This window comes from Sturnira hondurensis, unplaced genomic scaffold, assembly GCF_014824575.4.
Source record: "Sturnira hondurensis isolate 20B ecotype Veracruz unplaced genomic scaffold, ASM1482457v3 Scaffold0003681, whole genome shotgun sequence".
Classification (NCBI taxonomy): domain Eukaryota; kingdom Metazoa; phylum Chordata; class Mammalia; order Chiroptera; family Phyllostomidae; genus Sturnira; species Sturnira hondurensis.
The window spans coordinates 5,859,370-5,887,325 of NW_028076312.1; the positions used below are offsets into that span (position 1 = coordinate 5,859,370).

General features: G+C 43.3%; 1 protein-coding gene across 2 annotated transcripts in view; it reads left to right on the top strand.

The window, feature by feature from the left end:
• Window positions 1-22,982: 22,982 nt before the first annotated feature.
• Window positions 22,983-27,956, top strand: part of CDC16 (cell division cycle 16) — a 35,616-nt gene continuing 30,642 nt past the window's right edge. For both annotated transcript variants that reach the window (XM_037042103.1, XM_037042102.1), the window contains exons 1-3: window positions 22,983-23,212; window positions 26,638-26,692; window positions 26,783-26,880. In XM_037042103.1, coding sequence (XP_036897998.1) covers window positions 23,165-23,212; window positions 26,638-26,692; window positions 26,783-26,880 — 201 coding nt within the window. In that variant the 5' untranslated portion in view covers window positions 22,983-23,164. The remainder of the gene's footprint in view (window positions 23,213-26,637; window positions 26,693-26,782; window positions 26,881-27,956) is intronic.

Consider the following 27,956-nt stretch of genomic DNA (forward strand, 5'->3'; position numbering starts at 1 on the left):
TGCAGGAACAAGTATAAAGGACACATGGACAAAAACCTGGGCAGGGTGGGGTAATGGGAGGAAGGGGGGTGAGCTGGGATGGGTGTAAAAGGCAAAAATCTTGAACAACAATTAAAATTTTTGAAAAAGAGCACACACAAAAATGGTATTAGTTGTACTATGGTCATAGAATGTGATTTTTCTTGTTCTCCAATTTTGCTGTAATGTTTTATTTTATAAAATGCTCTTTAATGTATAAAAAGGCAGAATATGTACTATAAAAGAAATCTTGAGAGAACAAAGTTTGCATTCTCAGAAACTTTTCATATTCTTCACACTTCATACAGTCTGGTTTCCGGAGGTTTCCAGGGGCTCACCGACCCCAGCAGGATGCGGGGCATTTCCTGGGTCCTCCCCTGATTGCCAGTGAAGCTATGCCTCCTCTGTGAGCGCAGTGGAGGGAGCTGTGTCCTAGGGCCCTGCTCCCCTGGGATCTTGTTTTTGTTTGTATTGCTACCTCTGCCGCCCTCCTTCGGTTTGCATCTAATTTGGATTTTGCCATCATTTTGTTTTTTAATATTTTCGTGTCTTTTTATTTCAGGTTTGTTTCTTCTAAGCCAAACACTGTGGTTTTGCTTTTAGTTCTAGTCTAAGAGGCTTTTATCCCCTCTGTTTTATCTCTCATTTATATATTTTTGTTTGTTTCATTTCTTTACTTTTTTCCCATTTACATTGTTCCCTTCAGCAAATGTCAAAAAAATCCACTTGGAACCTATGCTTCAAATCCATCCTTCATTCATTTACTTTGACCCTTCTGAAAGTCTCCTTTTACAAAACAGGAAGCAGATAAGGCCCCAGCGATGTTAAGATAAAGTGAAACAAAGAAAGGGAAAACAGAACCCTCTAGAAACAGGGTTTCCTGCAGCCGCAGTGCAGAGACTGCACTTTCTTTGCTGTGTTGCCAGCCTCGCTGGGGGTCTCAGGCTTGGCCCCTGTGACGCAGCTCTGAGTGATGGGGCCTTGACCAAGAGTCCTGGAGAAGCACTTGGCTCTGACAGAGACCAGAGGCAGGGAGCCCGGTGGCAGGCATCCCAGCACTGGCCTCCTGGAGAGGTTATCCCTGCTCTGAGCTTTCCTTCCTCTTGCAAAGACAAGCATGGAAAGCATATGTGAACAACGGCCAACTCGGCTGCCTCTGGTCCAAGCTAGAGTTGTGGTCTGAGTGTCCCAGACCCACAGGCAGCTCTGTCATGAGGGCCTGCCACACCCTGTTTACAAGTTTCTGGGGCCTTCTGCTTCAGTGTGTGTGTGAGGGAGGAAGGTGGTGACAGGCACTGAGGCAGAGGGACAGGCCAAGGAATCCTCAGCAGAAAATCCCCTTCCCTGCTGTCAGGTCTGAGGACATTGAACGAACAGGGCCTGTGCTTTTCCTCCAGGATCCCCCTGCCTCCCAGCCTTGCAAACACCAGGAACTCAGGCAGGACCCCTTATGGTAGGGCTCTTTCCTTTAGAAAGAAAAAAAATGCTGGGATTCTACCCTAAGAATCCTGAAACACCAATTCAAAAGAACCTATGCACCCCAGTGTTCATAGCAGCACAATTTACAACAGCCAAGTGCTGGAAGCAACCTAAGTGCCCATTGGCAAATGAGTGGATCAAAAAAACTGTGGTACATTTACACAATGGAACACTACACAACAGAAACAAAGAAACTCCTACCCTTTGTGACAGCATGGATGGAACTGGAGAGCATTATGCTAAGTGAAATAACACAGGTTGTAAAAGACAAACACCATGTGGTCTCACCCATAAGTGGAATCTAGTCAACAAAACAAACAAGCAAGCATAATACAAGAGACATTGAAATAAAGAAAAATCTAACAGTAACCAGAAAGGAGCGGGGAGAGGGATAATAGGGGAAGGGCCACCAAGGAACAGGTATAAAGGACACATGGACAAAACCAAAGGGGGTTGGTTCGAGGGTGGGAGATGAAGATGGAGGGTCAGGGGGCCATGGTGGGGTGAAAATGGAGACAACTGTACTTGAACAACAATAAAAAATAAAAATTTTGGAAAAAATAATCAGTTATTTGAAAACTGAAGGCTTAGGGAGGAAAGAAATCAGTTTTATAGGATAAGAAAGGTAGAAAGTAGACCAAAAAAACCCAGTAGCTGCCTTGACCAGCTGTCTCAAGACCAGATGCTGCCTCCCAGATGTCTGGTCAGCTGGGACTGGGACCTTCGCTGATCCAGTGCAGACAGCGTATATACCACAGTTTACCTTTCAGTGTTCAGAAAGCATGCTTCTCTCGTTGACTCGCCCTTCTTCCCTAGAGCCCAGATCCCTTCTCCACTTTGGAAGTGGTGGATTGCAAGGGCACTCAGCACATTTCTTAGTTTGCTAAAGGGCTGCACAGCCAGCTCTCCTGGGTGTCTCAATCCTTTTTTTTTTCTAATTTAAATATTTTTAAAAGGATTGTCTATTGTATTATTATTTGTAACTTATGTGCTATAACCTTTATATCCATAAAATTTATAATGAACAAAGACATATACACAAACTTTTTTCCCCAAAGAGCTGGTTGTTTGATCTTCAACACTACATCATTGGTGACCCTGAATGGCAGAGTATAAAAATAAAATACTGTGTTTTGCTTTAAAAAAATGTTATTGTTGACATCATTACAGATGTCCCGCATTCCCTGCCCCCTTTGCCCACCTCTACCCTATGTTGTGCTAGTTTAACTATTAACTCAAAAAATATGTCAAATATTTTAAAGGAAGGATTTCAACTTTCTATCATCCTCAACCTTTTCAAATCATCCTCATGTATTCCTAACTCCAAAGTAAGAAATTACTTAACTAATTTGATAACTGTGTTTACCAACAGAAGATGAGATTTCTACAAAATCATCCGGTAAAATCCATTAGCCACCCTGGAATTTACTAGAGCTCTCAGTTAACTAGGAGTATGTATTCCTCTAATCTAGTGACCTAACTCCAAATAACCCACATCCATGAGAAGGAAACAAAAATAAAACACAAGTGATCTTGAGGAGAAGCACTTAAATATTTGCATAACCTGTGCGGAGTGGCATGGTGGAGACTCAGGGAATGTGAGATTGACTCCAACCTCAGCCCCCTTGAATTCCATTTCTAGTTTGTAAAGAGAGGATTCGACCCTCATCCCAGAACTCATGTCAGGGTTAAATAAGTAGTATTGTGAAAATGCTAGAAAATTGCCTGGCATTTACCTGGCAAGCAATGAAGTTCTTTCTTCTTTCCCTTCTTTACTGTTTGCATCTGCCACACAATAAAAACACGAATAAAAGAACCACTAATTCAAAAAGGTATCTGCACCCCATGTCCATGGCAGCACTGTGTACACCAGCCAGGACATGGAAACAACCAAGCTGTCCATCGAGGATAAACAGATAAAGAAATTATGATATACATCATATACATGATGGAATATTTTCAGCCATAAAAAGAGTGAAGTCATGCTATTTGAGACAATAGGCATGGGCTGTGAGGGCCTTATGCTAGTGAAATAATTCAGACAGAGAAGACAAATACAGTAGGATCTCTCGTATATGTTGAATCTTAAAAATAAACAAACAAGTTCACAGATACAAAAAACATATTAGTGGTTGTCAGTGGCAGAAGGTAGCAGGAGAAATAGGTAAAGGAGTTCAAAAAGTTAAAAGTATAAGGGCAGGGCCTTTAGCATTTATGCAAACCAAAAATTCTGTTTATCAAAAATCATTTATTGAGAACATGTGGACAAGTGGTACACCTTAAGACATTTGTCCCCCTCAAGGATTTAGTGTATATGGGTGCGTGTGTATTGAAGAAGTGGGTGTGGAAATGAATGGGATAACGACAAAGTAGAGATTGCTGTTAAAGTTACTTTAAGTATTTTGTGAGAGTACAGAACTAGGAATAGGTGACATTTTTACACAGGTAGTGGAGATTGAGAATTTAATTGTTAAAATATCCTTGCATCATTAGTCAAGAAGTGATCACTGAGCACCTTCTGTGTGTCAATCACTCAGCGAAGCTCCCAGTAGGGATTTGTTGTTTTAGATTTATAGTTAGAACTAAAGAGAATCCAATAGGTCCTATGAAATAATTTTAACCACTTAAGATAACAGGAAAAAAACTTCTAATGTGGCTAATTTTAAGTCACAGGACTTCATCACTGTGTCTATTAATCTGTTAAAGTGGCTTTTCAGTTTGCCCCTTGAGTTATATATAAGCTTTGGGAATATTTTGCGTAATTATATTAACCATACCTTAATGGGTTGTTTGCCCAATTATATCTTTGCAAATAAGTACAACTGTAAGAACTCAACTAGCATTTTAGATGAAACACTGACACATGCATCATAGCCCCCCAACATGGTTGAAGGTCAGGGTAAGTGAACACTCCCCAGTGGAGATGGGACTGAGCTTTAATTCCCCCCTTTCCAAGTCCAAGTGATTCCATGGCAGAGAGAGAAACCCTGTTCCACCTCTTTCCCTGAGAGAGCTGCACAACTAGGTCCCACTGCTCCAGGCTTTCTGCACAGACAGTTCCCAGAACAGCCTTTGGGGATGGATGAGGGAAAGAAAAGAAAGAAAAAACCCTGGGGTTTGGATGGCATTCTGGGGGCCCAGCACATCCAACACCAACAGGCAGACAATGTTCAAAATGCACTCGTGTAAAAGTACTTTGATGCATTTTGGAGAGATTTTCAACAACAAAATTGTAATAACAAGGGATTATCTGATTATTTAAATAAACATTTCTCCAGATAAGATGTGTAAGAGGCCAATAAGCCAATGAGAAGATGCCCAATATTATCAGGGAATTGTAACTCAAAACCACAAGTCCTCATTTTACACCCTCTCAATGCAGCTGAGTTGACTTGAATCAAGAGACAGAAAATAGCAAGTGTCGACAAGGGATGAGGAGCAACTGAGACTCTCGTGCTCTGCTGGTGGGAACGATGCAGCCACGCTATAAAAACATCTAGCTGCTCCTCAAAAGGTTAAAGCTACCGTACAACCTAACAATCCCACTCCTAGTTGTATATCCAAGAGAACTGAAAACATATGCCCACACGAAAACTTGTACAAGAATGTTTGTAGCAGCATTTACAATAATCACATAGTAGGAGCAACCCAAATGGCTATCAACTGATGCACAGAAAAACAAAACGTGATGTAATCATGCAATGAAATATTATGAAAACAAAAAAAGAAATAAAATGCGGACACACCGCACTGGGTCAGATAAACCTTGAAGGCACTATGCTAAGTGAAAGAAGCTGGATGCAAAAGGCCACGTGCCGTGTGATTCCATAGATAGGAAATGCCCAGAATAGGCAAATGCAGAGACACGAAGTAGACTAGTGATTGCCAGGAGCGATGGTAAGGGAAACTGGGGAATGACAGCTAAGGAGTGTGGGGTTTGGGAGGAGGGGTGATAAAATTAGTCTAAAATTGGATTTGGTGATGATTCACGGTGCTGAGTATACCAAAACCACTGAAATATGCACTTTAAAAGGGTGAATTTTATGATATAGAATTATTTCTCAACAAAGCTGTTATTAAGAATAAAGATGATATGGTTAATTCTAAATAGAGTTGTCAGTGAATTGAAATACTCCATTTCCCATACATTCTAGTATAATGGTATTTCACTGCTCTTGCCTAAGGAAGGTGTTTATTTATTTTTAAAGATTTTATTTATTTATCTTCACAGGGGAAGAGAAGGAGAGAGAGAGAAACATCAATGTACGTTGCCTCTTGTGCATTTCCTTCTGGGAATTGGCCTGCAACCCAGGCATGTGCCCTGACTGTGAATCGAACTTCGATCCTTTGGTTCACAGGCCCGCGCTCAATCCATTGAGCTATAACAGCCAGGGCATGTTTATTTCTAATAGGTATTTTTGATCCAGCAGGAGATGAAACTGAACTTTAAGCAAGGCTACACCCAAGCCTGGACCCACAATGTGAAGTGGGACGGGAGGACTCCAGCGGAAACTGGGAAAAGAAGACAAGTATAAGAAGCAGTGATGGGGAAACAGCAAGGCCGCCCTGGCCTTCCCGATGCCCAAGCCACCGCTGGTCCTCAGTGGAGTAGGCCAGGCCCTCTCCCCTGTTATCACACGCAGAACAGCTGTTAATGGGCATGAGGCAGCAGTCTAAACCCGGTGTATTTACACAATGTACTTGACCAGATGATGCAGCCAAACTATTTTTTGTGCTTCTTAAGCTGATAGCTGGAAACAAATTATGCAAACTAATATTGGGAGTTCAAGAGTTTTTAATTAGATTTTCCCTCTAGCTATGAATATTTTCTCTGTTACCATATTTTTGTACTATTGTGTATTTGTTTAAGATTCCCAAGTGGATTCATATAACTTACCTTAAAAACCTGTGACTGTCACCTTCACACATACTTAAACAAATCAGGTGAAAACTCCTCAATGTGATGGGACTGCAACACACCTCCAGAATACACACCCTCACATGAAAGGGGTCGGTGGGTCTCGGTTAGAGTAACATGTTGAGAGTGCCTCAGAAACTGCTTCTTTTCTGTCATGCCCAGGTGACATCATACTCAAACTGTTCCACAACAAAGAACATCTATCTTATAGTAAATGCTTCAAAAGACATCATTAAAAGACCCATACACACATTCATTCCTTTATTCAACACACTCTTGTGTGGGCCAGCCACTAAGGCAGTCGGAGACTCAAGATGAAGAAGACAGATGTGGCCCCCGCCTCGCGGAGCCAGACCCCTCTGTAAGGTCACGGCACAGAGTTACTCTTTGCTATATTTAATTTGGGTTGAATCCTCTACTTTCAAAAAAGGGAGAACAAAAAGGTGCTTTTATTCCTTTATGCACAACCCTCTAAAGCATACTGATGATCAATAGTGAGTCTTGTTCCAGGTTTCTGTGTCTAAACAGAATCATCCCAGGTCCTGTACTGTTCTTCGCAGGCAGGTCTGTCAATCAGTAGTGTTTAAAATCATGGGCCTGGAATCAGAAAGACCCGGATGTGAATTTCGACTCTCCATCTCACTCACTGAGTGACTTTGAGCAGGCTGCTCGATCTCGCCGAATTCCTCACCCGTAGAGCAGGGCACTGCTAGAACCTGGCTCCCAGCTCTGCGCTCGTCCTCCAGTACCTTGTAGGGGCTGCCTCCAGGACCTCTCCTGACTGTCCAGTACTTTTCAGTTGTGAAACCTCAAACGGGGCACGATACTGTGTTAAAAGTCTAGATCACTGCTAAATGGGATTAAGAAATGGCCTTTTAACAGTGATTGCAGCCCTAGCTGGTATAGCTCAGTGGATTGAGCTCGAGTTGTGAACCAGAGGATCGCAGCTGGATTCCTAGTCAGGGCACATGCCTGGGCTGCGGGCCACTTCCCAGCAGGGGACTCACGAGAGGCAACCATACATTGAGACTTCTCTCCTTCTCTCCTTTCCTTTCCCTCTAAAGGTAAATAAATAAAATCTTTAAAAAAAATAGTGATTGCATACTTGATTTACAAGCCCTCATATTTGCACCTCCGTATTAACGGTGGCGATTAAGGGCTGACATCAGAAGCACTTTCTGATGACAGTGTTTTTCATGCCTCGACCCTCACCCCAACGAGCACATGACTCCCAGCGCTGTGTTTCAGCAGCTTGGGCTCTGCAATGTGCTGGTTCTGTTTCAGTTCTCAAAGTGCTACTGGTTCTGAGAAACTCCAACACTATGAAATTTTTAAAATGTATCACAGAGCTGGAAGTGTCATTACTTAGTCATGAGAACACGTTCTCTGGTTTTCTATCTTCCATTTTCCAGAAATAAAACAGTTTATTTATTTTTCTTTTTTTAAAATATATTTTATTGATTATACCATTACAGTTGTTCTATTTCCCCCTTCATTCCCCTCCACTCTGCACACCCCTTCCCCCACCATTCCCCCCCTTTAGTTTATGACCACGTGTCTCGAGTTCTTTGATTCTATATTTCCCCTACTATTCTTGCCCTCCCCCCTATCTATTTTCTACCTACCATCTTTGCTACTTCTTTTCTGTACCTTCTCCCCCCTTCTCCTCCTCCCACTCCCCTGTTGCTAACCCTCCATGTGATCTTCATTTCTATGGTTTTGCTCCTGATTTAGCTGTCCTCTTGGTTTGCTTTTGTTTTAGGTGTGGTTGTTAATAACTGTGAGTTTGCTGTCCTTTCACTGTTCCTATTTTTTATCTTCTTTTTCTTAGATAAGTCCCTTTAACATTTCATATAATAAGGGCTTGGTGATGATGAAATCCTTGAATTTGATCTTATCTGAGAAGCACTTTGTCTGCCCTTCCATTCTAAATGAAAGCTTTGCTGGATAGAGCAATCTTGGATGTAGGTCTTTGGATTTCATGACTTGGAATACTTCTTTCCAGCTCCTTCTTGCCTGTAAGGTCTCTTTTGAGACATCCGCTGACAGTCTGATGGGAACTCCTTTGTAGGTGACTGTCCCCTTATCTCTTGTTGCTTCTAGGATTCCCTCCTTCATTTTAATTTTGCCTAATGTAATTATGATATGCCTTGGTGTGTTCCTTCTTGGGTCCAACTTCTTTGGGACTCTCTGAGCTTCCTGGGTTTCCTGGAAGTTTATTTCCTTTGCCAGACCGGGGAAGTTCCCCTTTATTATTTGTTCAAATAAGTTTTCCACTTGCTCTTTCGCTTCCCCTTCTGGTACCCCTATAATTTGGATGTTGGAATGTTTAAAGATGTCCTGGAAGTTCCTAAGCCTTTCCTCATTTTTTTTGAATTCTTGGTACTTCATATTTTTCTGTTTGATCATTTCTACCTTCCTTCTGGTCCACTCCCTTGATTTGAGTCCCAGTTTCCTTTCCATCACTATTGGTTTCCTGTGCATTTCCCTTCATTTCAATTAGTTTAGCCTTCATTTGTTCCTCTAATTTGTGACTAAAATCGACCAGTTCTGTGAGCATCCTGATCACCAGTAGTTTGAACTGTGCATGTGATAGGTTGGCTATTTCTTGGTCACTTAGAGTTATCGGCTCTGGGTCTTTGAGTTCTTCTTGAGCCATATTTTGGACTTTTTGTGCCTGTTTCGTATGAGGAGCAGAGCCCTAGGTGTTCAGCAGGGTGGAGCAACCCAAGTCCCTGGGTTGTGATGCTATATGTGAAGGCGGGGTCCAAGAGGGGCAATGGTGGTCCCCCCTGCTGCTTCCTGCCGCTGGGGCCTGCGCGGTCTATCTCACTGCTCACTGCTCACTCCTTTGCTGGTTTATCTGCACATGAATGTGTGACCGCGGTCCGCCTGCCACCTTGTGTCCTCACTGGGTCTGCCCTGCGCCCTCACTGGGTCTGCCTGATGCTACCCCGGCTACCTGGGCACCTGGGATCGGGGGATCCTTCCAGCCCGACCCTGCTCCACTGCTGGCTCCGCCCCTCTTACTAGTCTGGTTGAAGGGTTTGTTGTTGTCTGACTTCCGTATAGTTCAATTTTCTGTTCTTTGGCTGCGTCTTTGTTTACTAAACCTTTGTTGTATTCAGACTTGGTTGTGGGAGAAGGCACAGTGTCTCCACCTACGCCTCCATCTTGGTGGAGGTCCCGAAAGCCGACAGTTTGTACAGTCTAATTGCTCCAAAGGGTCAATAAGTGGCTCTGCCTGTGGGAAACAGACTTTTTACAGGTCTTCCTGGCGCAGGGCGACTTCAGCTCTCTCCTCTCTGCACCTCACTCAGAGAGTCTTTCGTCGGCAAATGGGTCTTGCTCCATACACACTCCTTACGGCGAACACTGGTCACCCAGCAGCTCTGACTTTGAAGGTGACTTGAAAAAGTCAAGTCCACACCAGGCATGTTTTCAGGTGAGGAAAGGAGTTTGTCCTGTATTACACTGTGCATCAAATGATTTTAAATGCGCAGAACCTTGGAATACTTTTAAATCACCATAAATACAACACACAAAAGCAGTGGGGGGGGGGGGAGAAAGGGGGAAGAGGAGAAGAAGAAGGCGGTAAGGGAGGAGAAGGGGAAGCCATGCCTGGAAGAGCCATGCCCAAGACTGGCATGAGCGAGGGAAGGAGAGGCCTTGTGCAAAGTGGGGAAGGTTCCCCTCAGCGTGTACGGGGCCTGATCCTGCTCGCGGGGGCCTGAGAGTGAGTGTCCCTTCCATCTCGAGGCCTGGGCCCCTCCTCTGTACCACCCAGCCCCCAGTGAGAACTCCACAACGCAGTGGCCCTTTCCCTTTTCTCAAGGATGGTAAGATATGGGCCAATTTGGCCAAGTGTTACATTGCTCACCTTCTTGTTTGCCACTAAGTTAGCCGAAGATGCCTGAAAGGACCAAACAAGGCTGCCCTTGGGGCTCCTGTACCCCCTCTATCCCAGAGAAGAAGGAGCTCCCTACTAAGGGCAGTTCCCTTTCTTTTGGCCTTGGAGTCCTCAACATGAAGACTCTTGGTTACCAAGTAGATAGAGTCCTGACTGTGAAAGAATATTCTGGAAATACAGATGTGGGTGACTTCATAGATTACCCAGGCCCTTCCCGTGTGAGGTCTATAACCTCTTACTCCCAGAAAGAGTTGTCTGCCCCGAAGGTTAGACTCGTGCATCAGAGAAAGCCAACCCCTTGGGGGCTAAACTAGGTATGTAGAATGCCAAGGGCGAGCACAGAAACGGCATTGAAACTGGACACTGTGCCACGGCCTAAACCCACCAGGAAACAAGAGTGGCTGATTTTGAAGATAACTTGAAAAAAAGCAAATTGCACTGTGTTATCAGGTTTGTAGATGAGCCTGTCCCGGGTCACATTGAGTTTGATCAGTGAGGCCTCGTTTTCCTCCCCAAACTGCCGTAGCTCCTAGTAGTTACCAATTAGGTCTGTTATGTAGTGTTAGTCTTCTCCCCTCAACATTCACTACAATGTTCTGAAACACAGTGGACAATAAGAGGACTCTTGAGGACTACATTCACTTTTATGCAACCCTTAGTAATTAGGGAAAAGCACAAATAGGGCCGGCACTCAACAGTGGCTAATTCGGCAAGAACCCTCTGTGTTCCGTGCTGCTGAGTAAGCTCTGAGTCCTGGCCACCACGTGAATGAGTGGTATCTGCCACGCCCTGTCCTCCACAGTCCACAGTCCTGCTCAGCTCCCAGAGACTCCCGCCTGTGGCTATCTCACGGAGCTAGTCCATCTAAAGCGTGGTCTCCTCTTCTCCTGCTGTCTTCTGTTCTTCCCAGCATCACTGTCTTTTCCAAAGAACACTGCCTTCTCATGATGTGCCTGAAGTAGGCCAGTTTCAGTTTGTCTTTTTTTGCCTCCAGAGATGTTTCAGGCCTAATGTGCTCTAGGACTCCGTTGGACCATCTGGACCTTCTGGACCATCTTTCTGCTGGTCCAGACTGTCCGCAGAGCTCTCCTCTAGCACCAAATTTCAAACGAATCCCTCTTTTCCCTATCGGCCTTCTTGCTGTCCAACTGCTGCACCCCTACATAGTAATTGGGGATGGGAGGGTATGCGTGAGCTTAGCCTTGGTCTCCAGTGACACTTCTTTACTTCTGGAATCTTTCAAATTCTTCTGTTGCTGTCCTTCTGAGTCTCTGCCTTCTCTTGATTTCTTGACTGCAGTCTCCATTTGAATTGACAACTGCACCAGGGTCAGCAAAATCTTTAACAATTTCAATTCAAACTCAAAAGAACCCTAGCAATCCTCACTGATTCTCAGGCTCTATGACCTGGACTTCGTGACAAACTTCCAATGTCCCTATCCTGACCAAGCACCTGTCTGGCCAAAGACTTGCACAAAAATTAAAAAGCCCCTGGACCAGTCGTGGTCCCCCACCGACCTTAGGGAGGAGTCAATGGATGTATGGAGAAATGGCATCCACTAGTGGTGTTTTCTGGAACTGCAGCTTGAAGGACTATTCCAGGATTGGTCAGAGAGGCAAATCACAAAGCACTTCCAAATTACTGAATGACAGTTTAAAGTTTTCTCTTTTCCTCCACGTTTGATGAGAAACTTTAAGGAGCCCACACTGCCACGCCCCAATTAACATTCTTCTCCTATTTTCCCCGTCTTCATCAAATTGTAAATTGTAGCAACAAAAGCGATTGTTCTCCACCAGTCTGTACTGACACCTGATCAGGAAGACTGTATCGATCACCAAGCACTATTTTCTTTGAACTCAGCTATTCTCCAGCAGTCTTATGGGCTGTCGTTGTCTAATAGGATTCTTCAAATTATGAAATTTAATTTGGAAAACACTATCAGGTGGCCCAAGAATCTTAAAATCGTGTTCAACAAGCCGCAGGAGTGAGAACTGCAGAAGAGCGCTTCCTCCTACCCTTCTGGGTTCTGGGGCGGCCCAGGTGCCGAGCTGGCATAAAACAGATCAACAGGAGAAAAGCATACGCATTTCCTTAGTATTTTCACATGTACATGGGCATCTTCAAAAGGACAATGAAATCCCAAGGAAACCATTAGCCCAAAGGTTTATACACACTGTTGAACAAAGAATGGTCACCTGTGGGGATGTGACAAGGAAGGCAAAGGGGCTTGAGTCAGAGGCAGTAAATTGTGGGACCCCAGCTAGGACACATATGTGGAAGATTAACGGAAGCAAGAGTCACTTGAGTAGGTGTGTTTGCAGAGATTCGCCTTGCATTGCCTCCCATGTCTGGTGATAACAACGTTCTCTTCTTCCTGGTGCAAGGAGGGCACCTCTCTTGTGGGAATTTACGCACCCACCGACCTTCTCCTCACACTCCACGGCCCCTCCAGACATGCCAGGCCTAGTTCCCAGGACCCGCTGCCACGCCTTTACGAGGCTCAGTGCTAAGGTGCTTCCTTCACTGCCTCTTCCTGCTGGTTGTGCAGCTCCATCCTTGTCTCTTCCTCACCCTACTTGCTGGCACAACAGCCAGCACATGCGTCTAAAATAAACATGTGAATGAATCAATAAAAGTACTTTCTATTAAAAGGTGCTTTCCTGAATTTGAAATTCAAACTGAGACTGATGACCACTCCTTGGCAAATAATGAGGTTCGTGTTTGCTTAACACATCAGAGATTTATTCACTTAATTTGATACATTTGGACAGACAATCAGGTAACCAAGTAGAGAAGACATTTGTGAATTAGATGTTTACCCGGATGAAAAGGCCTATCAGGCCCCCCACGTTTGCGTGACCAGCTGCCCGTGTCCACAGGCTACAAAGCTCAGTGGAGCAGTGGTCATTGCTAAGTCCTACAGATAGCGTGGCGTGTGCTTGTTTCTAGGAAGAACCAAGTGCTATGCCCAGGTAACATGGCCCCATTGCTTTGCTTTCTCCCATCCCCTTCAATTTCATGTAATCCTCCCCACCTCTCTCCCTTTGACTGTAATGTCTAAAATACTCTGTAAAACCGCCATTCTCTGGAGCATTTTCTCAACCTGTTGAGATTTGGCTCCCCAGCAATTGTCACCAATTCAGCTCAAATAAACACATAACAATTCTCTATAGGTTGGATGTCTCCTCCCATCATACTGGTGTTCCTGTAAAGTCCCGCAGGAATGAATTAGCTGTGACTCCCACTGACATGGAAATGCCCTAAATTTGACCAACTGAATAAATCAATACACAAACCAATAGTATTCCATAACAGAAATATGCTCAAAATGATATGCCAGTTGCACCCAACTGTGAGACGCCAGGAGAAACAAAGAAGTAATCCATTTTCCAGTACTCCAGTGAACACAGGGTCGCAGAAGCAAGGGATCGGCAATGCTCTGAGAATTCAGAGATGACCATTTTCCCCAAAATATCTCCCCCAGAACTCACCTTTGCCTTAAAACCCCACAGTTTTAAGGGAGTCACTAATGAGTAAGACAACAGAAGTCACTGTTGGTTCAACAACCCATATTTCAGCTGTGTTTGGTACCGACTGGCTCTGACATTGCCCAGGTAAGGTATCCTTCAGGGTCTCATGGTCCATAAGAGTAAGTATCACAAGCTACACATTTGTAAACAACGACAGCTCCTCTTTAAGTTAACGAACATCACTTATCAAACATTACTCATCTGATTAGAGGTTAGCTCAGAGGACCGTTATCAATCAAGAAGACACTGTTTTCTCCTTAAGAGCCTCCGTTTCTTGCATTATAAGAAGCCTTCTTGCAGTGCGGGTGTACAAACAGGTGAAGGGGTGCACGCCGCCGAGCTTCTGCTGCCCGCCTCGGCTGAAGGCGCTGCCCGCCCGTCAGAGCCCAGCTGGGTCCCACTGACCAGCTTTTAGGCAGATGTTTGATTCAGACCCTGAGTTGCACGCCTGCAGCAAGCACATCAAGGCCTGAAGAAAGGCACAGTAAACCGAGGTTTAGTGTTTGGATAGAAGTTATTGCCAAATCTGTATGTAGAACTGTCTTTGTAAAACGACAACAGGCGTGTTTGCAGATCACGGACCTCTTAGCAACTATTCCAAAGCCTCAATATTTTTTCACTTGCAGCCAACAGGAATCTATTAATTCTTAAATTGCTCCCTTGTGGTAACAATATCGCATCAATTCTCAATTCAGTGAGTTGTGTTGTTCTCTCTTCATTTCGGAGTCATTTAAATTCTTGAGAAACTACTTGGTGTTTAATATTCTGGTCATACTTGAAATCTATGCCTTATTTTTCTAACTGTATTTCATGGGCTAGTTTAAGGAAGGAACCATTTAAAAAAAAACAGAAAGACAGAGATTTATACAGATGCAATTTTGCAAAATTTAGTGGTGGGTAAGAATATCAATGGGCAGCTGTTTTTTAATATTTGGCTGACTTCACACGAATTAACACACCAGAAAAACCATTGGTTAAGAGTTTAGAACTCCTTGGATGAAAATTCATTATTGTCTAATACAAGTTGTGACATGACTGAGATGGGTGCCCTCTTCTCTTTCCACACACGATTCTTCATTGTTCCATTGTGAAGGCAGTGGAAATTTCTCCTGCAGGAAAACAGGGAATTTAAGGAGCATAAGGTAGGCCACCCTGCCCCCTGCCCCAAGTCACCCTGCTGGGCCTTGTAAGCGGTCTGTAGCAGGCACCTGAGTGGTGACATCCGATGGGTACATTCAGATCAGGGGTGTAGGTGCAAGGAAACAAGTGGAGGGGATATCGTGCCCCTCCACACACATATACCCATGACGGTTGTACGCCTTAAATTCCTGCTGCTGAAAAAATGCAACTATCCCTGCACCCGGTGAATCCGACGAGCCCCACAGGCACTGGCTATTGTTTTGCTTCACATTCTTGGTTAGAACCCTGAAGACGAATGTGCAGTTAGGAAGTTCACAGATAGTGATCACAGGAACCGTGAAAGGCAGGGGGAAAATTCAAATCCAGATTAAGTTGTTATTCCAGAAAGATAAATGCACTGCTCCTTCCATAGTGGGTGTCCAGTGTAGTCAACCAGCCAAGCAGTAGCTGGGTGGCCTCAGCACCCGGGACCTGTGAAGGCTCAGGACCACATGCCTGGCTGCGAAGCAATGGAGCATCCAAGGTGAGGGGAGGTCCTGCCACCCTCTCACTGCCACCTCGGCCACTGAAGAAGGAGAGGTGACTCTCCATAGCTGACATGTTGGCCGTTTGGCCTGGCTAAGGCTGGAGTTGCTGGGCAAACAACAGGCCATCTCCCAAAGGGCAGGTCGGGAGCAGGCTTTCGTAATACCTAATTCTTCATTAGGTTCCAACATAGGAATGTGGGAGGGACACAAACATTTAGCAGCCACCTAACGTATTCTTGTGCTTTCCCCTTCTGTATCTACGATAGCCTACTGCCGCACTGCCATCACTAATCTTAGAACGACGCTCCTTAGGTTGAACCCTCCATCATTTCTTTTACCACAGTTATTAACTCATTAAAGGAAACTGATGTAGCTTCTAAATATTTCCAGCAACAACATCTGAAACAAGAAATGATATTAACTAGAGCATGCTAGGACCCATTAAGAGAAATTTTACTACAGCCAAGGCCCCTGCATGCCCCTTCAGCGGATGACCTGAAAAAGCACAGGATTCAGAGAGAGCCAGCCCCCTGGTTCTGCATCTCACTCAGCAGATCTCTGAGACTCAGACCCAGACCATGCTACACGGCTGATGCTACCGCAAAGCAGGAAAAGTGTGGGGTGTGTGACATGCTACATGGGAAAGTGCTTTGAACGGGGGGAAGTCTCATGTGGATATTGGCTATTACTTAAAAATCCTTGGGACTTTGAAATGAAACATTCCAAGATCTAGCCTCTTCAGATAGCCAAATGTCACAGCAGTTGTCTTGGGTGGGGTGCAGTGGAGATGATTATGGAGCTACCACCAAGAACAGAAAAGAATAAACTGAAAAAAGTGGTAAATAGTGCCCTCAAGGGTATGTGTGTATTAAATCCTTTTACAACAAAGCTTTTAAGACATGAAGACATTTGGAGAGCTTGGCTTCACCGAATGAAATAAAAGATGTATGAACGTCAAGCACATCTGGGTAATGTCGACATGATTCAGCTACTAAGGGCTTGTAATTCAAACAAAATTCACTATTTTATTTTGCCTTTAAAAGATGAGTTCGATGGAAAGAAAATTTTAGGTTATATTTGTGATTTTACTAATTACTCATCTGAAATATATAACATGACTTTAACTAGGACATAGGTTAGTAAAAAAATGTTCAGTAAAACCTCTAAGCATGAAACCAGGTATGACAAATTGCCTGGTAAGTCTTACTACTATAGAGAAACTCCAGGCCTATCCCAAGTCCCAGAAACTTTGTTTGGCAACCTGCTTTTTAGCCCCCCAGAGTTGAGCAGGCCAGAAGGTAGACAAGAACCATCCTGGCACAGGTGCCTCACATGGAACTGGAACAAACCGTCTAACTTTGAGACGGACTCTGAGAAACGGCTAAGACAGACTTCCATGCTGCTAGTTGGTGTCTCTCAGCCTTGATATAAAAATGTCTACTATTGTACTGCTATCACTGCTAATAAATGCCATTAATACTATAATGTAGGGACATCTGGTCAAGATGGCCTCATAGGTAATGTGGTACTAATATCCTCCCACAACCACATCAAAATTACAACTAAGATACAGAACAACCATTATGCAGAACCACCCGAAATGGAGCTGAATGCAAGTCTTATACTAAGGATTTGAAGAAGCAGCCACATCAAGACTGGTGGGAGGGGCAGAGATGCAGAGCAGCCTGGTCCCACACCCATGTGTGGTGGATTAAAAATTGGGAGGGATATTTCAGCTGAGGAAGTCCCCCCTGAGAAGCAAGGGGTACCTGCCCCATACCAGGCTGCCCAGCCCAGGGTTCCAGTGGCAGGAAAAGAAGTCCCCGTAACTCCTGGCTATAAAAACCAGCAGGGATTGTGGCTGAGTGAGGTGGAGGGCTTCTGGAGTCCCAAGCAGTTCCCCCTAAAAGACAGTTCCCCCCTGAGCACAGACTTACTTGGACTCACTCCCTGAGCTCTAGAGCTGGGACAACAGCTTGGAAGGCACCAGAGACATATGGAGAAGAAGTAAATTGTCTGGCATCAGCTGGGTGAGAGCTGGGGGTGGGGGGCAGCTTTCTTCCAGACAAAAATTCTGGCTGAGGCCATTGTTCCTTTTCTGAGACCCCATCCCACAGAGCCAGCAACAGGGTGCTATATCTGAGTTTCCTTCAACCTGGCTCACACTGTGTTCCCCTGCTGATTCCCTGAGGTCCCTCCACACACAACCTGAAGGCCTACCCAAGCTGTTCCCAGTGTTTTTCCCATACAAATGGCTTGTCTTGGTTCATGCTTCAAACTTTCCTAAAATCTCTCAAACAAGCATCATCTGGTCTTAGTGTGCCCTGTACCTCATGATAAGTGGCCCCAGGCCTGGCACTGTCAGGAGCCAGCCTTGGTTCACCTCCAACGTGAACCAGCTTGGCCTTGCTTGAGCACCTCCAAGTAGCAGACATATGCAGATTGCTTCGCAGCTCATGCCAGCTGGCCCCAGGCAGAACACAGGTGGTGGCTAACCTTGGCCTGACCTCCCGGGAGGCCCCAGAGCCAGCACACCCAGTGGACAGCTTCAGATCACAGCAAAGCACCACTCAACCACCTTCACAAGCCAACACACTCAAGGGGTGGACTGAGCAGGCACCAGAGTTCTGCTGAAGTCTTGCTCTGTGGGGTTGGCCCCTGCAGAGCTGATCCTCCAGAGTGGTCACTGGGTTGCAGCCAGTCCTTACAAATGATCTGCCTCGGGGTAAACCCCTCCCATTGACATACCAACAACAATCAATGCTTAACTACAATGAGAGAGGTGTACACAACCTACATGTGGGGCAGTGCACCTGGAATGCCCAGCTTAGATGACTGGAGAAGCTGTGCCACTGGGCCCTATAGAACACCTGCTACATTAGGCCACTCTACTAAGCCCAGGAGACGTAGCAGCTCTACCTAATACAAAGAAACAAACACAGGGAGGCTGCCTAAATGAGGAAACAAAGAAATATGTCCCAAATAAAAGAGCAGAACAAAATTCCAGAAAAAGAACTAAACTAAATGCCTGACTGGTATGGCTCAGTGGATTGAGTACCAGCCTGCTAACCAAAGGGTTGCTGGTTCAAGTTGCTGGTTTGACTCCCAGTTAGAACACATGCCTGGGTTGCGGGCCAGGTCCCCAGTAAGGGGCGCATGAGAGGCAACCACACATTGATTTTTCTTTCCCTCTCTTTCTCCCTCTCTCTCTAAAAATAAATAAATAAAACCAAGAAAAAGAGCTAAACAAAATGGAGACAAGCAATCTACCAGAAGCAAAGTTCAAGACACTGGTTATAAGAATGCTCAGTGAACTTAGTAAGAACTTCAACAGCATAAAGAACATGGAAACCATAACAAGAACCAGTCAGAAATGAAGACTACACTAACCAAAATGAAGAATAACTTATAGGAAATCAATAGTACAGCAGATGAAGTTGAGAATCAAATCAGTGATCTGGAATATAAGAAAGCAAAAAAACATCCAATCAGAACAGAAAAAGCAATCCAAAACATGAGGGTAGTGTAATGAGCCTCTGAGACAACTTCCAGTGTATCAACAGCCAGTGGATAGCAGAAGGAGAAGAGAGAAATTGAAAACCTATTTAAAAAAATAATAACAGAAGACTTCCCTAATCTGCTTAAGGAAATAGACATACAGGAAGTGTAGAAAGTCCCAAATAAGATGAATTCAAAGAGGCCCACACCAAAACACATCACAACTAAAGTGCAAAAGGTTAAAGACAAAGAGAAAATCTTGAAAGCAGTAAGAAAAAAGCAGTTAGTTAACTACAAGGGCGCTCCCATAATACTGTCAGTTGATTTCTGAACAGAAATTTTGCAGACCTGAAGGGATTGGCAAGAAATATTCAAAGTGATGAAGAGCAAGGACCTACAACCGAGATTACTCTACCCAGCAATGAAAGGTCATATAAAGAGCTTCCCAGACAAGAAAAGCCAAAGGACTTCATCACTACCAAACCAGTATTACATAAGATGCTAAAGGGTCTGCTTTAAGAAGAAGAGTTTTTAAAAAGATAAAAAATATAAACAATAAAATGGCCATAAATGCATGTCTATGAACAATTGAATCTAAAAAAAAGTAAGAGAACAAGAAGAACAGAAACAGACCCATAGATACAGAGAATGATTTGACAGTTGCCAGATGGGAGGGGGGCTTAGGAGGATGGATGTAAGAGGTGAAAGGACTGAGAAGTACAAATTGCTTGTTACGGACTAGTCATGGGATGTAAAGTACATCACAGGGAATACAGTCAATCATATTTTAATAACTATGTATGTTGTCAGAGGGGTATGAGATTTGTGGAGATGATCACTTAGTAAGTTATATGTCTAATCAATGAACTGCACACTTGAAACTAATATAATTAGTCAACTGTAATTGAAAAATAAAAATGATTTAAATTAAAAATATAAAGTAATGTGATTCAGTATATACTAATATACATATAGTGTGGGGCAAAAATAGGTTTATAATTGTTCATATAGAAAACATTGCAAGAATTAAATAATAATAGAAGAGTAAACTCTGTTTCATGTAATCACAACTGTAAACCTACTTTTGCCCAACCCTGTATTATTTATAATTACAAAAATATGTTCAGCATTGTTCTAAGCACTTTACATGAATCATCTCATCGAATCCTTACATACATGAATGCTATGGTGTATGAGCTATCATCACCCCCATTTTACAGAGGAGGAAAATGACACACTGAGTCATTGGAAAACTTCCCCCAAATTGGAAACCAAGGCAATCTAACTCCAGTGCCCCATTTCTCACTGATCAGTGCACTCGTTGCCTCCCCCATGGCGTGGTCCTGCAAGATGGTTCTGGGATTTTCCCTAGGGCTTCCTTGGCCTTCACTTTCATTACTCTTCCATCACTGGCTGCATTTTAGAGGTCTGCCCTTTCCACCCTATGGCTACCCTCCGATAAGGAGTGGGTAAATCATTTGGCTACAGTGTTGGAAAAAAGAGACGGTCCTGGAAAAGGCAGTCCATGTCAATGTACTTTGCATAGGTTTCCAATAGGAAGGGTGAATGTTCTCTGACCCATATATATATTTTACCTTGATGTAATAAAAGCATGATTTTGGATAGCCGACTTGGTTAGGTAATGTGGTAAGCAGAATAACTGCCCCCAAGGTACCCAAGCCTAATTCCTAAACTTGTGAATATGTTACTTCAAGTGGCAAAAAAGGACTTTGCTGATGTGATTAAGTTAAAGGTTTTATTTTTTTATTTGTATTTTGCAATTTATTCATGGCTCTGCGAGTTGGTACATTCTCGTTTTTGGTTCAGTTAACCTCTTTCTGGGTTAAACCAATTCCAATGGTTATTTTCAAAGGATAAAGCAAAATTTTCAGGTCATTCTTTCAGATTTAATAAATTTTTGCCCTCCAGGAAAAAAAGACAGATATACAGTTTTATTGTTTTTAATAGTTTTTTTTTGTATTTTTTCCATTACCATTTATCCCTATTATACCCTCTTCCACCTCATTGTTATTTTTTTATCTTCACCCAGGGATATTTTTTTCATTGCTTTTAGAGAGAGAAAGGGATCGAAATATTAATGTGAGAGAGAAATATCAACTGGTTGCCTCACATCCATGTCCTGGCCTGGGGATCTAACCCAGGATCTACAAATATGCCTTAATTGGGAATTGAACCTGCAACCCTTGGTTACCTGAAGATGCTCCAACCAACTGAGCCACACTTGCCAGGGCAAGAGAGGTATATAGTTTTAGAGAGGGTATACAAATAATACCTTTGTAGAAAACTGAAGTTAAGATTTAAAAAATTAGGATAAAAAATTTTTTTGACTGCATGCAAAATCCTAGAATCTTCATTCCCGCATCTAATTCCTAATCAGAACTATGTAGGTGGTAATAAGGAGTATGTGAATTTAGGAGTCATGAGAAGTCCTATTATCAAATCCCAAAAGCTATGTACAAAAATGTTTCAGGATTAGATGTCAGAAAAGATTTTAAATGAGTCAATCATCCTGGGTTATTTGGGTGAGTGCAATGTAATCACAAGGCCCTTGTAAGTGAAAGAGAGGCTGAAGGGAGAGCCAGAGTCAGAGAGAGATTTACCGATGCTACTCTGCTGGCGTTGAAGATGGAGGAAGAAGCCACGAGCCAAGGAAGGCTGGCAGCCTCTAGAAGCTGGAAAAGGCAGGGAATTGTATTCTCCCCCTAGAACCTCCAGAAGGAAAGCAGCCCCGCCAACACCTTGACACCACAAGCCTTGCAAGACCCATTTTAGGTGGTGATTGGAGATTAGAAAATAAAATTAGAACTCTACCAAATGTTTACAAACTTAAATGTGTTTGACTGATAGAGGAAATTCTATTTATTTTCCTCTTTTCACATTCTCCCCCAGTATTTACCCTCAGATTCTGTCTGGCAGGCCAGGGTGACCAGACAGCCCCGAGGAATAACTGGGGATGAGGAATTTGATCATACATGGGCGATGGATTCTGGCTAACTTGACAGAATTCTTCTAAAATAAAGCAACATGAAGTCCAAAAGTGAGGTCTAGTTGACAAAATGAGTTCAGCGCTTTTGCTGATAAGGGAACCTAAGTAGGGTTTGGTGGATGAGAGAGCCTTTGTCAATGGAGTCATACAGTATGTGGTCACTTGTGACTGGCTTCTTTCACTAAGCATCTTACATGCTGCAACCTGTGTCAACCCTCAATTTAATTTTATTGCTGAGTAATATTCCATTGCATATATTCAAAGTTTTACTAGATCAGTTTTTTTAATGTATTTTTTTTTTCAACATCAATGTATGGTTGCCTTTTTGTGCATCCCCTGCTGGTAGTTAGCCTGCAAGGAACCGGTTTGCAACCCAGGTATGTGCCCTGACTGGGAATCGAACCGCGATCGTCTGGTTCGCAGGCCCGCGCTCAATCCACTGAGCTACGCCAGCCAGGGCCTAATGTATTTTTGATCAGCATTCTTTACTTAGGTTGAAGAACGAGCCTTTGGGTTTGCTTGCAAAAAAGACAACCTGAGACACTTGGGTATAATCATAATGGTAAAAGTTTATACATCCCGTGCCAAGACGTGATGTGTATGCTCATTTAACCCTTACAACCAGCCTCTGAGGTGGGTATTATTACTTTCACACATGAGAAAAAACGAGGGACATTTGGAATCAAATAACTCACCCAAAACTAGGTAAATGGGGCTGAACTCGAACCAGGCCCAGACCCGGAGTTTCGCAGCCCCGCAGAGAACGAGTTAATACGTGAAAGATGCAAGGGCACGTAAATGGGTTGCACTCACTAGGGAACCCGAGTCGACAAGAAAAAAGATCCCGCCACCCACCCGCCTTATCCCGGCCACCGAAGAGCACAGAGAGAGACTCGGAACCAATAGTATAACGCCCGTTTCCGGCTCCGGAGGGGACACTTTGTAGAGGACTTCCGGGGCGAGGTTCTGCCGGGAGCGGAAGAACCCCGGCGGCTGCAGCGCGGTACGGACAGTTCGGCTGGGCTCTGGGAGTTCTCTGTGCGATTTTGGAGTCAGGGTCTGTTCCTCGGGCAGCTGGAAGGAGTGTACACGTCTCCACGGCGGAGGGTGCTCGGCCGGGCTCCCGGCCGCTTTGCCATGAACCTGGAGCGGTTGAGGAAGCGCGTCCGGCAGTACCTAGACCAGGTGGGCAGCCCGCTTCGGGGAGCGCGGGCCCCAGGACTCGCGAGGGGAGCCCGCCCTGAGCTTGTCCGCAGGGATAACTGCGTTCGGGGGTTTGGTGGTGTATGGCCTGGACCGGCCTGGGCTTCTAGGGTGAAATACCGGAAGGGCGGGATCCAGTCCCCCACTCCTCTCTGCAGCTGGGAGGGTGAGTAACACTGAAAATAGAAGCCATCTAAACGCAGTCTGAGCTTTACAGGTGCTTAAGGTCCTGCTTTTCAGCTGACCTAACTCCTTGGCCCACAGTAGGTGCTCAGTATAGACCTACTGTTAAGTGGGAAGTTAAATTATTTTAGGAGGAAAGTTGCAGGGTGACCTTTAGATTTAGCTAGCTAATAGAAAATTTTCGAAAAGTTGTAATTCTCATTTAGCCAAATTTGAGAGAAGAAACAAACTTGTCTCAAATCAGTACTTTAAACTGCATCAGTGTTCCCTGCACTGCCCTTCGATGAATAGCAAACAGTGTTTAAGGAAAGAACTGTCTCCAAAATCAGCAGCATCAGTTTAATCTACGATGTCACTTAAATTTTTTTAAAGATTTTATTTTATTTTTAGAGAGAGGAGAAAGGGAGAGAAACTTCAATTTGTTGCCTCTCACATGCACCCCGTCTGGGGTCTGGAGGAAACCCGCGCATGTGCCTCCGTGGGACTCAAACTTGTGACCCTTAGCTTTGTGGGACCACGCTCAACTAACGCTGGTCAGGGCTTATGTCACTTAAGTTTTAGTAAAATGTATGCTCTCCCAACAAATTGGAAACCAAAGAGGGGAGAGAAAAGCATGTTGAATGTGAGATTTTCGGAATTGGTTGTGAAATGATGCTACTAAATGTTTCCAGTCCTTTGGTGGGCTGTATTTTGGTTTACCGTAAGCCACTTGCACAAACACTTCCTGAGCACTTTTTCTTTGGTACTAGGGATGCAGTGAGGAATGAGACAGGCCTGGTTTCCGCCCCTGGGGCACTTAATACATTGAGCTGATTTGTAACAGGTCTGAGCACTCCTCCTCCCAGACTGAGGAATGAGTTCCTAGTTTGCATCCAGGAGGACTGAGGCAAAGATTGTAGAAAAATTGAGAACCATTACTAATGAGTAGGTATTGGAAAATAATCTTTTAAATTATCTACTGTATTAGATACGTACAGATGCATTTTTTTTCTGTTTTCAAAACTTTTCCCCTATCCCCTTATTCATTGACACCTGTCAGCTTCTCTGTATCTCTGGGTCTCTTTCTGTTCTGTTTATTCATTTTTTTAGATTCCATTTGTAAGTAAAATCATACGATATTTGCCTATCTCTGACTTATTTCACTTAGCACCATCCTCTCTGGGTCCATACATATTGTTACAAATGGCAAGACTTCATTATTTTTTATTGCTGAGTGATGTATATCCTCTCCCCATGTCTTTTTTGTGTATTCATCTACTGGTGGACTAGGTCGCTTCCCTATTTTGGCTATTGTAAGTAATCCTGAAATGATCATAGGGGTGCTTGTATCTTTTGGAATTAGTGTTTTGGTTTTCTTTGGGTAAAGACCCAGAAATGAAATTGCCGGGTCATATATTTTTTATTTTTTGAGGAAACTCCATACTGTTTTTCATAGTGACTGCATCAATTTGCAATCCTACCAGCAGTGTATGAGGGTTCCCATCTTCTCCACATCCTCACCAGCACTTCTTTGTTGATTTAATGATGATAGTCATTCTGACAGGTATGAGGTCATAATCTCATTTTGATTTTAATTTGCACTTCCTTGATGATAGTGATGTTGAGCATCTTTTCATACGTGTATTGGGTATCTGTATGACATCTTTGTAGCATTTTCTGTTCAAGTCCTCTGCCCATTTTTTAAATTGGGTTCTTTATGTTTTTGGTGTTTAACTTGTATGAGTTCCTTATTCTGGGTATTAACCCCGTATCAGATGTATCGTGTTGGCTGAAAACTCTGTATGTTTTTGTTTTTTGCAAAGTAAGACACATTTTTCATTTTCATCAATAACTTTATTGAGTTGGATATTTTGAGTATGTCTGCTGTCTCCCATGTGGCAGGTAGAATCTTTGATCGTTCTCAGTTAATGTCTTGATTTGATTGCTGTTGACCTCAGCTGGCCTACCCCACTGTGGAACATTGTCTAGCAAGAAATCTCCAGCATGAAACTTTGTAAACCACTTTTGAGGCATTCGATCAGTCACAGCACTCCCATACACTGCACAAACTTTTTTTGTGTGCTTCACTTGTGTTTACCTTTCTTGAAATGATAAAGCATAATATGCTGAAATATTGCTTATTTTTTGCACCTTCAGTATTAAAATGGCTACACAAAAGTTCACCAGTTTTGATAAGTTGTTTTAAAGTGCACTTTGAGTCCTGGCTAGTGCTCAGGCACTAGCCCTGGCTCAGTGGATTGAGAGCTGGCCTGCAAACCAAAGGGTCCCTGATTGGATTCCCAGTCAGGGCACAGGCCTGGGTTGCAGGCCAGATCCCCAGTAGGGGGCATACGAGAGGCAACCACACATTGATGTTTCTCTCCCTCTCTTTTTTTCTCCATTCCCCTCTCTCTAAAAATAAATAAGTAAAATCTTTTTAAAACCCGCATGTTGCTATGATAGCTGTCACAATACAATCTTAACAAAATTGTTTAGAATGAAGTTAGACAATCACTACTAGAGCCATATTACAGAAAAAAACAATTTTTGGCCAACCCAATAACGTTTGTGAATATCTTCTCCCATTAAATCGTTCATCTTTTTTGTTTTGTTGGTTTCCTTCACTGTGCAAAAACTTTATTTTGATGCAGTCCTATTTTTTTACTTTTGCTTTTGTTGCCCTTACCCAAGGCATATCCAAAAAGATATTGCTAAGAGTGATGTCACAGAGTTTACTGACTATGTTTTCTTCTAGGAGTTTTATGGTTTTAGGTCTTACATTTAAGTCTTCAATCTATTTTGAATTTATTTTTGTATATGGTACAATTTCAATGTTTTGCATGTATCTGTTCATTTTCCCTAGTACCACTTATTGTATCCTTGCCTCCTTTGTCATAAGTTAATTGCCCATATAAGTGAGTATTTATTTCTGGGTTCTGCATTCTATTTCCATGGCTCTATATCTGTTTTTATGCCAGTACCTACTGATACATTTTGCACCATATGTTTATTTTTTTAACTATATTTTTCAGCTACATATGTTGATGATCTTACATTTTTTAAAATTTTACCATTGAATTAAAACTCACCAGCTGAGATATAAGATAAAGATTTGATTGATAGACCCCCTACTACATGTAAAAAAATTATTGTACTGAGATGTCAACCTATTATACAGCATTCTAATTAGGTATCTGTTTAAAAGTTGAAATAACAGCAATCATCACTTTTTTTTTTTACTACAGCAACAATATCAAAGTGCTCTGTTTTGGGCAGATAAAGTAGCTTCACTCTCTCATGGTAAGTGATTCTTTTTCCTGATTTCTCTATCTTTAAAAATTTTTGTATCTTACCTTGACTTCTGACCATTTTTGTAATTTTTCCCTCTAGAGGAACCCCAGGACATTTATTGGTTGGCTCAATGTCTTTACCTGACAGCACAGTATCATAGAGCAGCTCATGCGCTTCGGTCACGAAAGCTGGACAAAGTAAGTGATTGTATGAACTTTATAGCTTCTCAGCGTTTTTTAAAAAACTGTCATTAGATTACTATTATAGGTTTATGTTTTGTGTCAAAATTATTTAAACGGATTCAAGTTTCCCTAAAAAAAAAATATTTATTTATTTATTTTTTAGAGAGAGGGGAAGGGAGGGAGAAAGAGGGAGAGAAACATCATTGTATGATAGCTTCTCGCACACTCCCCTACTGGGGACCTGGCCCTCAACCCAGGCAAGTGCCCCAACTGGGAATCCAACCAGCGACCCTTTGGTTTGCAGTCTGGTGCTCAGTCACCTGAGCCACACCAGCCAGGGCTCAAGTTTTCTATTCCTAATCTCAGTCACCTTGTTTTTTCCTCCACCTCTAGTCATCAAGTTTCAAAAATTCTGTTCTCTGAATAGCTCTGAAATTGTGGATAGTCTTTTCTCATTATCATTCGGACGTGTCAGGTGTTTAATTTATCTGTTTTGTTGGTTTTGTCTCCCTTCCTGTCTCTTTTCTCCAGTAACATCTTTTCCACCTTCCCTGTCCCAGTTTTTCTTTTAAACTATCAAAGGGGTGTTCTTCCTGAAACACAGATCTGATTTGTCACTCACAATACCTTTAGTGACCTCCCAGTTCCTATAGGATAAGATCAGATGCATTAGCATTAATAGACTCCCAGAGTCCTTTATGGTTTCTCGCCAGTCTACTTCTGACCTCCCACCATTGTCGGTACATGTAACAAGTACCCCAGTCACGCTGGCTACTTGTATTTAGGCTTGAGGCAGTTACTCAGACTCAGTTCCTGGGATGCTGACCAACTCTCGTTAACCCTCTCCCCTGCAGATGTTTTCTTCTTCGTGTGACTAGTACTCTTCCTGTCCTTTCACAGTTGTGAAGGGAGCTGCATGCTGTGTTTGTGTCTCCCTGCTTTGACCTCCTCGAGGGCAGGTCCTTACTCCTTGTCGAAACCCCAGTGCCTAGTAAAGCAGCAGGTGTATGATGACTGTGGGTTAGAGAGACTGGCTTGTTTTCTCTGCAGGAGTAAAATGAGAAATTATGAAAATAGCTTCCTTTATTTCA